Source organism: Serinus canaria, chromosome 27 (genome assembly GCF_022539315.1).
Source record: "Serinus canaria isolate serCan28SL12 chromosome 27, serCan2020, whole genome shotgun sequence".
NCBI classification, from domain to species: domain Eukaryota; kingdom Metazoa; phylum Chordata; class Aves; order Passeriformes; family Fringillidae; genus Serinus; species Serinus canaria.
The window spans coordinates 895,251-909,110 of record NC_066340.1 but is presented as its reverse complement, the minus strand read 5'-3'; the positions used below and the strand labels follow the sequence as shown (position 1 = coordinate 909,110).

General features: G+C 57.4%; 1 protein-coding gene across 28 annotated transcripts in view; it reads right to left on the bottom strand.

Annotated features, from left to right (window-relative positions):
* MAPT (microtubule associated protein tau) overlaps window positions 1–13,860 on the bottom strand; it is a 43,665-nt gene that overhangs the window by 3,029 nt on the left and 26,776 nt on the right. For 6 of the 28 annotated variants that reach the window (XM_050985462.1, XM_050985466.1, XM_050985476.1 and 3 more), the window contains 9 exons: window positions 13,441–13,487; window positions 12,328–12,606; window positions 10,600–10,726; window positions 10,060–10,110; window positions 9,401–9,666; window positions 5,430–5,522; window positions 5,186–5,278; window positions 1,970–2,051; window positions 1,717–1,829 (listed from right to left, as the gene is read on the bottom strand). In XM_050985462.1, the coding sequence (XP_050841419.1) occupies window positions 1,717–1,829; window positions 1,970–2,051; window positions 5,186–5,278; window positions 5,430–5,522; window positions 9,401–9,666; window positions 10,060–10,110; window positions 10,600–10,726; window positions 12,328–12,606; window positions 13,441–13,487 (1,151 nt within the window). Of the gene's footprint in view, window positions 1–155; window positions 289–1,716; window positions 1,830–1,969; window positions 5,279–5,429; window positions 5,523–9,400; window positions 9,667–10,059; window positions 10,111–10,599; window positions 10,727–12,327; window positions 12,607–13,440; window positions 13,488–13,860 lie in introns of those variants that run through there. The other 22 variants (XM_050985474.1, XM_050985475.1, XM_050985477.1 and 19 more) reach the window with 20 other exon arrangements.

Below are 13,860 nucleotides of genomic sequence, written 5' to 3'. Positions count from 1 at the left end.
GGTGCCAGAACGCAGAAGGCACAACCTGGGCTGCTCCCACTCCCCTGGCACAGATTATGGGGGGACAAGGCACGTGAAGCTTCCCCTCAGCCCACGGAGCTGCTCCCAGGAGCCAAACCCCTCTCCCGGTGGACTGGATCTGGTTTGCTACTTACAGGTGCCCTCCCCAGCCGAGTGCAAGGCTGGGGGCTGGCTCTCCATGGGGGTGAGTGGCTCCAGCACCAGGGCCTGGAGCCCAGCAGGGTCTGGGCTCGGGGTCCAGGTCTTGTCTTCCTTGCCTTTCTCTCTCTACAGGTGAAGAAACCCACCCAGGGCAGTGGGGGGCAAAAAATGCATCAGCAACAAAAACCATGATCCAAGAAATGCCAGCCAGAAGGAAAAAGACAAAAAATATAGAAAAGAAATAGAAAACTGGGGAGAAAAAGATCTGAAAAACAGGGCCATTCACTGACTCATAGGAAGAAGAGTGGCTGCCTTTGGAGCCGGGGAGGAAAACTCTCCAGGAGCAGCACAGGAGAGCACAGGGACTTGGGCAGAGCACAGAGCACCCAGCTCCCCACGGCACAGCCAGCACAGGAACCAGAGATCAGCTTACAGAGCTGTGGACTGTGAGTCCCAATGTGGATCTGTGTGTCACAGAGCAAGGAAAGGCTTGGGAAGGTGGGAAAGGGGCAGCAGAGCTGCAGCTGGACCCAGTTACAGCCAGGCTGGGTTTAGGCAGGGGAGGAGCAGCCACCAGGATGGAAGGCTGAGGTGGTGATGCCACTGCTGGGTCAAAGCCTTGCAGAGAAACTCCCCTGCAAAGGGCAAGTTCTTCAAACTATGGCCCAGTGAATGTGCCAGGATGTGACAGAGCCATCACTGGCATCACAAAACCGATGGCAAAAGGCTCAGTGAAGCACAGGGGAGGCTGATGCACGGCAGAGAGAAGGGTAAGGAAGTCAAGTGGTCCCACAGTCAGAGGCCAGCTGGAGGTGAGAGCTGGAGCTGCACAGAGAACACGTGGCCAAGAACAAAGTGCCAAAATACAGGAGTTGAAACAGAACCTTCCCCTCCCATTGAGACAAAAGTGCTGCAAAAAACAAGCAAGACAAAACCCGCTTTTCCCTAGGGAAGCTGGACCCTGCGTGTGGCCAGGCTGGAGTCTCAGCTCCGTGCTTACCTGATGTTCTCACCCCCCTGCCTGCTGGGGACTTGGTGGCCTTGAAGCCCAGCTGTGGGGCTGTTTTCCTTGGCCAAGACTCACTGAAGTCACCATCAAAGCCTTGGTGGGAACAGCTCAGCCCCAGCTCACTTCCCTGACCCGAGTGCCTTTTGCCTTGCAGTTTAATCCCCCCAAACACTCCCCTCCTCCCTTCACAAGTCAGGAAGGAGAAATCACCCCCTGAAGGTCCAGTTTGCTGCAAAGTCACCTGCTCTAAATAAAGCTGAGCCTTTAATGCTCCACTTTCACTGGGGATCCAGCACCTCTGCAGCTGCCAGCTCTGTGTCACAGCAGCAGCACAGCACGGGACCTGCTGATGGTGACACTTGGTGGGAAAGGTTTGAGACACAGAAACCTTGAGAGGCAGCAGAAAGAGCAGGAAACCACAGGAAAGGCTGTCACTGGCTCGTGCTCACTCAGGGGTCACAGAGACACCCTGGGCAGTGCCACCGCTCTGTCCCCTGTCCCCTCACCCCCACAGCAGGACACACCCGTCCCCAGGGCCCCTTTACCTTTTTATTGCCTCCTCCAGGGACGTGGCTGATGTTATCTAGGGACCCGATTTTCGACTGCACCTTATCTTTGAAGTCCAGTTTCTCAGATTTCACCTCCACCTGGCCACCACCTGCAGGAGAAGAGTCAGAGGTGGCTCAGGAGCTGGGAACAGCACCCAGCACTGCAGGGCTCACTGGGGTGCTCCAGTCACTGCCTCCCCTCAGCCCCAGCCCTCTGCCCCTCTCCCACCCCCCTGAGCCCCAGGGGTACCTGGTTTGTGATGGATGTTGCCCAGGGAACCACATTTGGATGTCACATGGCTCAGGTCCACTGGCTTGTAAACGATTTGCACCTGCCCGTGGGAGAGAGGAGAGGGGGATGAGCTGGTGGCCAGCACGGGCAGGTGGGGAGGGGGAGCACAACACACAGCAGCACCTGAGCTGGATTGGAGGGAAAGGACAGCTCCAACCCCAGGAGGATTAATGACACCAAAGACACTGCCATCAGAAATGGGAGATCATTAATGCCCGTGTGCAGGAGCCTCTTAACATGTCAGCATGCACGAGATCACCTCTCCACAGAGGGGGGAGTAGAGGCAATTTTAAAGTGCTCGAGTGAGAGAGAAAGTGGAGTGGTAATTAATTTAAGATTTGCATACACATCATCCAAAAGGAGGAGATAAACCAGAGAGAAAACGTAAAAAATAAATACCTTTTCTGGTGTAAAACATAAAGCTTATGTCCACAAAAACTGAAAGAACAGAAATGATCAATGTGCACAGAACTTTCAAAAGAGTGACCAAAATATGCATTTCTGAAAAATGCTGTAATGGAAATAAAGGTTAAAAAAATGGAAAAAAAAAAAAGCAAAGCAAAAATCTAAATATCTGGAGTTCACATCATAGAAATTAAAATGGCAATTATCAAGTATTGAACCACACCAGCATTTTGTGACATTTAAGCCCTTTTTTGTTGTGCTTTGCCCACGATGTGTCTGAGGTGGGCTCCAGCAGGGACCCCCCCCCCACCCCGTCCCCAGAGCGCTCGTGGCACGGACACCAGGGACATGGGACAGACACAGGGACAGCACGGGGCTGCAGGGCTGGGCAGCAGCTACACACCAGGGAGGAGCCTCAGAGCAGGCACACACACGGCAGCCACGGCAGGAGCAGGAGACAAGGGGGACAGAACCCCCCCAGAACCCCTCGAGGTACCCTGGAGCCTGGCTGGGGACTCCCACCAGCCACGGGCTGCCCCTGAGGGTCAGCTGCCCCTGGCTTGGTGGGGCTGTGCAGGAGAAATGGCACCAACCACACCTCAGGCTGGCTCTGGGGACAGCCTGGCCTTCCCAGGGAGCAGCTGCTGCTCTCGGGGTTCCCCCAAGCACCAGGGCAGTGCGATGCTCTCAGCAGCTCCAGGAGGATGTGCCAGCACCAAAGGGAGCTGGGCAGAGGAGATGAATCCTCCCAGCAGCTCCCAGACCAGCACCAAGGATCCACTGCAGCCTCTGCTCCTCATCTCAGCACCTGGGGCTGACCCCAAAGCCCCAGGGGAAGGTGCATGCTGCAGTCCTCACACCCTCAGTGATTGTCACAGCCCTGAGCCCAGCCTGGAGGCAGGAAAAGGAGCCACAGCCCCAGGCACGGAGCCCTGCTGCCCTGCCTTGTCTCTGCTGCTCACACAGACCAAGAGGCACGTTTGACAGGAGACAGAGAGGGAGGAAAGCAACCCCTCGGGGTCTGGGAGCACACCGTGGACACAGACGTGGGGACAGCAGGGAAAGGTCACCTGTTCAATGCACTTGGGCAGGAGAGGAGCTGGATTTGGTTGGAAAGCAGGAAACAGACCCAAAAAGGGCAGCTGGTGCCTTTCTAATGCCAGCTGTGACCCTGAAGGGTCTCTCAGCAATTCAGGCACCACTGAGACCTGGGACTGAAAGTCCTCTCATTTCCAGAACAATTCATGGAACTTTCTGCTCTCATTCTCAGTCCCTCTGTGACAGACAGGACTCTGTCATCCCTTCCCATCCTGCTGGGGAGCAGAGAAGGACCCTCCCCATCTTAGCAAGAAAGGAAAAGGGGAACAGAGTGGTTTGCCTGGGAAAGCAGTGCCAGAGACCTGGGGATGCCACCCTCAGCATCAGCAATGCCAAGGCCAACTCCTGCCTGAGGCATCCCCTGGTCAGGGCATCCACAGGCACCAACCCCAGGGAGTGGCAGCTCCCTCTGGAAGCAGGGATGGCTGGGCAGGGGCTGCTGCCATGGGTTTAAGTCCCAAAGGCCTCGGAAGCCCTGGGATCTCATGATCCTGCCCCTGCCAGGCTCTACTCCCAATGCTGCTGCAGCCAGGCACAGCCCGTGGGGTTTGCAGCTCTGGCAGGGCCTGGGGAGGGATCACAGCCCCCAGGTGAACATTCAGGAAATTCTTAACCCAGTGCAGCTGCAAAGGCCCACGGTGGGAGCTCTGTGGAGGAAGGGACCAGCTCATCACCAGCCACAGCACGGGGGATTCGTGGCCAGCACCAGCTCCTGGTCCACCTCACCCCAGGCAGTGCAGGACCCCAGAGGGAGGAAGAGGAACGACCAAGGAACTGCTTCACAGGGGTCTGAGCTCTGCAGAGCAGCTCCTCTGGCCTGTGGAGTAACTGCAGAGTGACCCCAAATTGAAGGCAGAGGTTGCAAAGCCAGCTGTGTCCCTGTGTTCACCTGCCAAGCCTGCTGCAAGGCTCGGTGTCTCAGGGAGGGCGTCCACAGAGATCAAGGAAAATCCATGGGGAACATCTGAGAGCAGGCCCCACAAGCCCCAGTGACACAGTCTGGGGTCTCAGGGCTGTGCCTTCCTCGGCCCAGCATCTTTCCTGGACCCAAACTGTCTCCAGCTGTAAATCCACCAAGCTCTGTGGAGTTTCTCCAGGTTTCTGGCACAGTAACTGAAAGCTGAGTCTGGTATTTATGTGGGAACAGCTGGAAATGCCAGTGCTCAAATCAATTAGCTCAACAACACTTCAGGCTCAGCCCCCGTGGGCGCTGCTGGACACATTCATTAGCAAGGAGAAATTGAATATTTGCATGGATCATACTTGCCTGATGGGAACGGGCACGTTCACGTGTTGGGCAGGATCATGTCCAATTTAGCAGCACATTGAGCAATGAGGACTGGGTCTGCCCATAAACCTACCCACCTCCTGCATCACCCTGTGCCAGGGGCCCCATCCCACAGCCCAGGAGGCTCCCAAGCCTTCCAGGCAGTGCAGAGCCCTGGAGTTCCTGGGATGTTTGGTTACAGGACACGGGGCAGTTAGTTCTGTCCATGGCAGGCATGTCCAGGACTCGTTAGGGTTCATTTTTGGGTTAAAGGGTTAAATGACAGCACGTCCCCAATGGCTATGTGACAGCAGCGTGGCTGCAGATAGCATTGGTGATTAGTGTAACAACATGCCACTAAAATCAGGATTATTACAGAGCATTCAAAGTGTGAAGGTACTCACACTGCCTCCGCCCGGGATGTGTTTGATATTATCCTTTGAGCCACACCTGGATTGAACGCTGCTAAAGTCCAGCTTCTTATTAATTATCTGCACCTTTGGTAGCCAGAAAAGAGTCATTGCACGTCACCAATAGCTATCTGCTGGCAGGGTCACTGCAGATAGCATTGGCAGGTCAGTGTACACAACATGCCAGTTATTTATCATCAGCACTAGGATAGAGCATTGAAAGTGTGAAGGTACTCACACTGCCTCCGCCCGGGATGTGTTTGATATTATCCTTTGAGCCACACTTGGATTGAACGCTGCTAAAGTCCAGCTTCTTATTAATTATCTGCACCTTTAGTAGCCAGAAAAGAGTGTGAGAAACAACATGACCATCTGCAGCTTGACCATGTGTTACAGCCTAAAAACCAGGAACCTGCCTTCCAGTGCCAGCAGGAAAAAAGGGAAAATCTCTGGCTTGCTGCACAGATTTGTCTGTTCCTGGGCTGGAAAGGGAAGGTGGAGGTGGGCAGGTCACAGCTCGAGACTGGACAGGCCTGGGGAGTGCTGCCAGTGCTGGACAGGCCTGGGGAGTGCCACAAACACCAGCCAAAAAAGCCAGCTCAGCCTGGATCCTTCCACTGAACAGAGCAGGGAACTCGCTGGGCTGCACAGCAAACCCTCTGGGAGGGAGGGCTGGGGCACCAGCAGGGCTGAGGGACCCCAGCAGGGCTGAGAGACCCCAGCAGGGCTGAGAGACCCCAACAGGGCTGAGACACCAGCAGGGCTGAGACCCCAGCAGGGCTGAGACCCCAGCAGGGCTCAGAGACCCAGCTCCTGCAGACCCAGTGGAAGGAGGAGGAATGGAGCTGAGAGAAAAATGCCTGCCCAGCTCCACCTCTGTGCCAGGCACCACAGCCCCCTCCTGGGCCAGGCACACCTGGCTTTGGGCACACAGGTGCCACTGGCCAGGCTGGAGTGTCCAGCACTGGGAGAGGACACCCAGCTCTGCTCTGCACAGGGCTCACACTCCCTCCACAGCTGCCAAGAGAAAGGCAGAAATGCTGCCAGGGATGCAGCCCCAAGCCAGGGATGCAGCCCCAGGCCAGGGATGCAGCCCCAGGCCCCATCCCAGGGATGCAGCCCCAGGGCCCATCCCAGGGATGCAGCCCCAGGCCAGGGATGCAGCAACAGGGCCCATCGCCCAGGCCAGGGATGCAGCTCCATCCCAGGGATGCAGCCCCATCCCAGGGATGCAGCCCCATCGCCCATCCCAGGGATGCAGCCCCAGGCCAGGGATGCAGCCCCAGGCCAGGGATGCAGCCCCAAGCCAGGGATGCAGCCCCATCCCAGGGATGCAGCCCCATCCCAGGGATGCAGCCCCAGGCCAGTGCTGTGGCACATTCCTAACAAGTCCCTGGTGGGAGGGAGCAGGGCTGGGGCCACACGGGAACCACTGCTAGCCACTCCCTGCAGCCCCCAAGCCTTCCCTGCACACTGATCTCTGCTCACTAAGCTGGTTCCACTTGTTTTCCCCCCCTGGCTGTGTAAGGAGCTGCTCTGGAGCCACCTCAGGCACCTGAGCAGGGTGAAGACAATCCCTGCTCCTTCCCCACACACCCTGGAGGGGCTTTACAACCCCCACAGGTCTGAGCCCGTGGGAAGCACAGCCCCGTGAGAGGCACCTCCAGAGCCCCCAGCAGTGTCACCTCCCCGGGCACGGGCACTCCTGGTGGCACCTTCCCCAGAGCTGAGCGGGCACCTGGCCTCCATGCCAGCATTCCTGCCAGGAGAGCTCCCTGCAGTGCCCTGCCTCTCCAGCATGAAGCACCACGGCTGACATGTGCCTCCAGCAGGATTTTCTGAGTTGACATCAACTAATGCCACAAATGAGGAGCCAGCTGTGCCAGAGCAGGCTGTGCCAGAGCAGGCTGTGCCAGAGCCCCACGGGGTGATGCAGCCACAGCACAAGTGCTCAGAGCATGCAGCAGCACAGGCAGAGACCTGGCCTGGCTGCCCCTGGCGAGTGCCCCGGGCTCCTTTGCTTGCCCAGCCTGGGGGTCTGGAATCTGCAGGGAGAGCAGGCTCCAAACCCATTTCTGAGCAGCCTCAAATCAAAAGTCTGAGATCAGCCCCTTCTGCTCCAGCTGCAGCCATCCTGCTGGGAGCAGTCTGCAGAATCCCCAGCAGAGCATCCAGCCAATCTCCCCTGCAAAGAGCAAGGGATTGTCCCAAATTCAGCTGTTCTTACTCTTTCAGCAACAACAACAAACAGAGAAGCAGAGAGGGGAAAAAAATAAAAAACCACCCCAACTTGTAAAAGCTGGATTAAAAAAGAACAAGCAAATAATTTAACTATTTTCCAGTAAACAAGGGTTCCTTCTAAAATCCCTGGAGAACAGGGTTTGTGGGGGTGGGAAGAAAAACCCACGACTTGTGCTAAGTGGGGAGGAGGGCTGAGCCCCCCCAAAAAGCAGACTGTGCTCATGTGCTGCTGTCTCATGACCAAGAGGCTCCAGAGCCCCCCTGGATGGTGGCACAAAGCCAATGAATCGCCAGCCACGGTGGAAAATGCCTGGAAAGGCCATGGAGAAGCAGGCTGCCACTTCCCAGGATGCAGAGGAGCCAGCCCAAAGCCTCCCCCCCTCCCCCCTCCATGCCAAAGGGGAACATTCAGAGCCACCGAGGTACCTGATCACACAAAATGTCATGCACAGCACTCAGGGAACGTTTGTTATGGCTCTGCCAGGTCTGCAGCCAGGCAGTGCCACTCCAGGACAGGCAGTGTCACCCCCAGGACAGGCAGTGCCACCCCCAGGACAGGCAGTGCCACCCCCAGGACAGGCAGTGCCACTCCCAGGACAGGCAGTGCCACCCCAGGACAGGCAGTGCCACCCCCAAAACAGGCAGTGTCACCCCCAGGACAGGCAGTGCCACCCCCAGGACAGGCAGTGCCACCCGCAGGACAGGCAGTGCCACCCCCCAGGACAGGCAGTGCCACCCGCAGGACAGGCAGTGCCACCCCCAGGACAGGCAGTGCCATCCGCAGGACAGGCTGTGCCACTCCAGGACAGGCAGTGCCACCCCCAGGACAGGCAGTGCCACCCCCAAGACAGGCAGTGCCACCCGCAGGACAGGCAGTGCCACACTAAGACAGGCAGTGCCACCCCCAAGACAGGCAGTGCCACCCGCAGGACAGGCAGTGCCACCCCAGGACAGGCAATGCCACTCCCAGGACAGGCAGTGCCATCCGCAGGACAGGCTGTGCCACCCCCCAGGACAGGCAGTGCCACCCCAGGACAGGCAGTGCCACACTAAGACAGGCAGTGCCACCCCCAAGACAGGCAGTGCCACCCCCAGGACAGGCAGTGCCACCAGCAGGACAGGCAGTGCCACCCCCAGGACAGGCAGTGCCACCCGCAGGACAGGCAGTGCCACTCCCAGGACAGGCAATGCCACTCCCAGGACAGGCAGTGCCACCCCAGGACAGGCAGTGCCATCCGCAGGACAGGCAGTGCCACCCCAAGACAGGCAGTGCCACCCCCAGGACAGGCAGTGCCACCCCCAGGACAGGCAGTGCCACCCGCAGGACAGGCAGTGCCACCCCCAGGACAGGCAGTGCCACCCCCAGGACAGGCAGTGCCCCCTGCCAGGCTTGCAGAATTTAACCCAAGACCCTCACTCCCAAGCACTTGGAGCCCAGAGGTCACTTGGCTGGTGAAACAGCTTTTCTGGGAGTGCAGAGTGTTTGAAGGGACAGAAGTGCCACCAGTTCTGGCCGTGCCACCCTGCACAACACCACCCAAAACCTTGCCAACGTGGGCTCCGAGCCTGAGACCCTCAGGAGGAGGAGACAGACCTTGCTGTGCTGGAAGGACTGCTCCAGGCACAGGGTGGCTTCAGAAACACAGCCCTGACCCTGCCACTCCTCAGCCCACCACCTCTGTCCCTGCCTGGGCACCACCAGGGACGGTCATTCCCCCAGGGCACCCTCACCACGAGCTCTCCATGGCACAGCTCTCCATGGCACAGCTCTCCATGGCACAGCTGAGCTGCACCAAGCCAGGCAAGCAACTCCAGGCCGAGCATCCCAGCCCAAACCTTCCAAGTGAAGCAGAGCCAGGCTGGAGCCCTGCCCGGTGCCCAGGGCAGCTCCAGGGAGGCCCTGCCAGCCCAGAGGGAATGTCCAGCACGCTGCCCCCCTCCCCAGCCAGGAGCAGAGCCCTTGTTTACCTTGCCACCTCCGGGCTGGTGCTTCAGGTTATCGGTGGAGCCGATTTTGGACTTGACGTTTTTCAGGTCGGGCATGGGCGCGGCCGCCGGCTGCACGCGGGTCTTGGCGGAGGCGGGAGATTTCGGGGGGGTGCGAACCACTGCCACCTTCTTGGGCTCCCTGGCTGGTGGGGTGGGCAGAGAGGGGGTGCGGGAACGGCTGCCTGGAGTCCCGGGGGAGCCGGGACTGCTGTAACCGCTTCTGTCTCCAGACTTGGGCTGCTCACCTGCAGTTTGTACACAGCACAGCCCCGGGTCAGGAGCCCTCCCCTGCTGCCCCCGAGGGGCTGCTCTGCCTCGTCCCAGAGCCCACCCGACAGCCCAGGGCAGGGGGAGGCTGCTGGCTGCACTTTCTTCTAGTCCATTTTGAAGGAAAAACTGCGATTCAAATATTATATCCCAGAAGGAAGATGGTCTCCATTGCCTGGATCATCCCCACCCGAGCGTGGCACGACGAATTACAGACAAAAGACACTCAGAAATGCTTTTCTATCGGAAATTTGGAAGCACTTTCAGGAAACTATTTTCTGTAATTAACTAAGGCTGGTCGCTGAGCAGCTTAGCACTGTCCCCAGTTTGAAAAGGAAACGAAAGAAGAAAAGAAGACCCTTAAACATCACCTTTCTCAGTCTTTGCTGCTGCAGGAGGTGGCTTTTTCTGCTCCTTTCTGCCTGTTTAGTGAATGAGAAAGATGCTTAAACATAATAAAGCTGGAAAATTAATTGATTTAAGGTTTTATGCAGCTCTGGTTAAGTATGAAATATATGTATACATCCAGTGAAATGCACCATTTTAATGGAAATTCACAATGCCTGATGCTTTCTGGGGTTTTCTTCTCTGAGCATAATGGGCTAATCTCCACTCCTGTAATCGAAGAATTGATCCTCTTGCCCCTGCTCTTTGTGAATATCATCAGAGAGAAAACGAGCAGCTGGATTAAAAAAAAAAAAATGGAGCTGCCTAAATCTTCCAAATTTGAGGAAATCCCACAGGATAAAGCAACTGGCCTCTCCTACACCCTGGAGACAGCAGGAACACAGGCACTGAGCAGCACCTGGAAGGACTCAGAGTCCCAGGAGAGGGCTGGGTTTGGTCATGAACCCCTGGCACTGCCCAGCAGCACCACCCAGCCACCAGCACACGCTGCCACCGTCACCTACCGGAGCTGGGAGGGGTCTTGGGGGCCGTGGGGGTCTTGGCCGGGATGCGGGTGGCGTTGGTGGAGTTCCTCTGTGCCTGCCCCGCGCGCGCCGAGCCCGTCTTGGAGCCAGCCCGCGCCTCCGGGCCCTGGGGACACACAGCGATGTCAGGGACAGGCTGGCAGCCCTCTGGTCAGAGCCAGGGACAGGCTGCCACCCCTGGGGACACACAGGGATGTCAGGGACAGGCTGGCAGCCCTCTGGTCAGAGCCAGGGACAGGCTGCCAGCCCTGGGGACACACAGGGACGTCAGGGACAGGCTGCCACCCCTCTGGTCAGAGTCAGGGACAGGCTGCCACCCCTATGGACACACAGGGATGTCAGGGACAGGCTGCCAGCCCTGGGGACACACAGGGACGTCAGGGACAGGCTGCCAGCCCTGGGAGCAGAGAGTCAGGGACAGGCTGCCACCCCTTAGAGAGCTGAGGACAGAATGCTACCCCTGGGATCAGAGAGCTGGGGACAGGCTGCCACCCCTCAATCAGAGTCAGGGACAGACTGCCACCCCTCAGAGAGCCAAGGACAGGCTGCCACCCCTCAGAGAGTCAGGGACAGGGTGCCAGCCCTCAATCAGTCAGGGACAGGCTGCCACCCCTCAGAGAGTCAGGGACAGGCTGCCACCTCTGGGATCAGAGAGTCAGGGACAGGCTGCCACCCCTCAGAGAGTCAGGGACAGGGTGCCAGCCCTCAATCAGTCAGGGACAGGCTGCCACCCCTCAGAGAGCTGGGGACAGGCTGCCAGCCTTCAATCAGTCAGGGACAGGCTGCCACCCCTCTGGTCAGAGTCAGGGACAGGCTGCCACCCCTCAGAGAGTCAGGGACAGGCTGCCACCCCTCCCACTTTTCCCTGGGATTCCCCACACCTGGAATGTGCCTGTTCACACCTGGTGCCCCAAGCCCACAGGCAGGGCACAGGGAAGGCTGTGACCTTTCCCTTGGCTGCAGCTATGCCATGCACTGCACCCTCACACCTGCCTTAGCCACACCCCTGCCCTCTAAATTTCATCCCTTTGGTTTCCCCTGTTCTGCCAAAATTTTGTGCAGAAGATAAATTCTGTGTTTGTGCATGTAATATTTGTAATGTCTGTAAAAACACAGCACCTGTGACTGGCACAGGCTGCCCAGAGCAGGATCCCTGGCAGTGCCCAAGGCCAGGCTGGACACTGAGGCTGGAGCAGCCTGGGACAGTGGGAGGTGTCCCTGCCATGGCAGGGGTGGCACTGGATGAGATTTAAGCTCATCTCTGACCCCAGCCATGCCAGGATGTTGTAGTTGTGTGTGACCTGAACACCCTGTGCTGTCCCCACGGGGGTGTTCATGTGTCTGAATGTCACAAAGAGAGAAAGCTCTGAGGTTCTGCTCACCCTGCAGGATTGGCCAGGGATGTGCTGCCCCTCCCTAACCCCGTGCAGCACCTGCAGCTCTGGCACAGCTCAAACTCACCTGTGAAACACAGCCAGAGCTGCCAAACAAGGAAGGGCACCAAGGGACAGGGGGATGGGGGCACACCTGCAGCAAGGAGCCCTTTGTGCTGGGTCCTCCCAGAGCCAGGGCCAAGCCTGGCATCACCAGGGCAGCTGCAGGGAGCACATCCCCCTCTCCAGGGACAGGGAAGGACCTGCAGCAGCCAGGAATGCCAGGAATGCCTTCAGGTGCTGCCCTGGCCTCTGTCCTAGCCCAGTCCCTTACCTTGGCTCTGGTTTCCTGCATTCCTGTGCTGGCAGGCCGGGGGGTGGCAGGACAGGCTCGTTGGGAGGCACTGGCAGGGCTGCAGGGTGCTTTGGAGGCACTGGCAGGGCTGCAGGGTGCTTTGGAGGCACTGGCAGGGCTGCAGGGTGCTTTGGAGGCACTGGCAGGGCTGCAGGGTGCTTTGGAGGCACTGGCAGGGCTGCAGGGTGCTTTCGGAGGGGCTGCGTGCCGGAGGGGGGCAGTGGAGCCAGGGGGTTTGGCAGGGCAAGGTGAGGATTTCTTGGAGGTGGAAATGAAATAAAATGGGAACAGAAACAAATGAAAATCAGCATGGCAGGGAAATAAAATGGGATCAGCGACATTAAATAGGATTAGAAGGTGCAATACAGAGCTGGGTGTGGGGTAGGGGCTGCCAGGGCTGTACACAGAGAAATAACCAATTTCAGGGTTAGAAAATCATTCTATTCCTCATCTTTAACTCTTCACCCACTGCATTTCCCCTCAGCTTGTCCATTATCCCACTCAGGCACTCCCCAGGATAATGGCCAGCTGAGCTAAACCTCCTCCAAATTCCCAGTGGGACAGGGATTGTTCAGCTTCTGGGATTTACCCATGGTTAAACTCTGTTCCTCACCCAGAACACAACACAGCATCTTTTTTGGGGGATGTCCTGTGCAAGCCAGGAGCTGGGTTTGGCTATTCTTGTGGATCCCTTCCAACTCAGGATATTTTTTGACCTGCAAGGCTTAAATTATTTCATTTATTGTTTTAATTACATGTTTTGTTTACAGTTATGTTTGTCCCCAGTGCAGTTTGGAGTCTGCCCCAATGTCAGCTGCTGCTTTTCAGTCCTGGGCTGATAAAATGCTTTCTCCAACCTCCCACCCAACCCCATGAGCCACGTGCTTGATTTAGATTTGGATCATTCCCTCACCCTCAAAGAACCCGTGGATTGCACCATCCAAACCCAGGGGAGGGAAGGAAAAATAAAAACACACTTGAAAACAAATGGAAAAATGGAACATAATGGGAAGGTTTCCTAAGAGGCAGGAGGGCAGGAGAGGAGCCAGGAACACGGACAGGTGTCACCCCTGGTTTTGATTTTTAGCTTACCTTGGGTTTCTTTTCATCAGCTTCGGTCCCTTCCTTGTCAACACGACCTGACAGATGGAAACACAGAGTTACACCTCCTGGGACTGGTCATAAACTCCAGAGATGGCAACACACTGCTGGGGGTGTTCCCTGTCCCTCAGTACTGCGCTCAGAAACGTGACAAAGTCACCACTCCCTGCAGAAATCCTCGCACCACTCCTCATCCCGTTCCTTCTGTGCCAGCAGATCAGCCTGTGTTAGTCAGCACTGGGGACCAGACACTCCAGGGAGGTTGGTGAGGGAGCATTTTGCCCAGATTTCCACCCAGCTCCTGCAGGATCCACCCAGCTCAGCACAGAAAGTTCCCTTCAACCCTCTGAAACACCCACTTGCTCTAACAGTTACATAAACAGAGACCCAAACTGAAGGAAGCCCCAGCCC